General features: G+C 59.1%; 1 protein-coding gene across 1 annotated transcript in view; it reads left to right on the plus strand.

Moving 5' to 3' along the window:
* Window positions 1–188, plus strand: part of SMTN (smoothelin) — a gene marked incomplete at its 5' end in the record, with an annotated part of 4,017 nt that extends 3,829 nt beyond the window's left edge. The window contains one exon of the mRNA XM_010074132.1: window positions 44–188. Within this exon, the coding sequence (XP_010072434.1) occupies window positions 44–188 (145 nt within the window). The remainder of the gene's footprint in view (window positions 1–43) is intronic.
* Window positions 189–225: the final 37 nt, after the last annotated feature.

Genomic DNA, 225 nt, shown 5'->3' on the forward strand with positions numbered 1-225 from the left:
GGGCTCCGGTCCCTGGCTTGCCCCTCTCTCTCCCTGCCCCCAGGAAGCACGCGGACTGTCCGCAGTTGCTGGACGTGGAGGACATGGTCCGGATGCGCGAGCCGGATTGGAAGTGTGTGTACACATACATTCAGGAATTCTATCGCTGCCTGGTCCAGAAGGGGCTGGTAAAAACCAAAAAGTCGTAGCCCATTTTCACCCCCCCAGGAGCGATGGTGAGAACCT

Source organism: Pterocles gutturalis, unplaced genomic scaffold (genome assembly GCF_000699245.1).
Source record: "Pterocles gutturalis isolate BGI_N339 unplaced genomic scaffold, ASM69924v1 scaffold7582, whole genome shotgun sequence".
NCBI lineage: Eukaryota > Metazoa > Chordata > Aves > Pterocliformes > Pteroclidae > Pterocles > Pterocles gutturalis.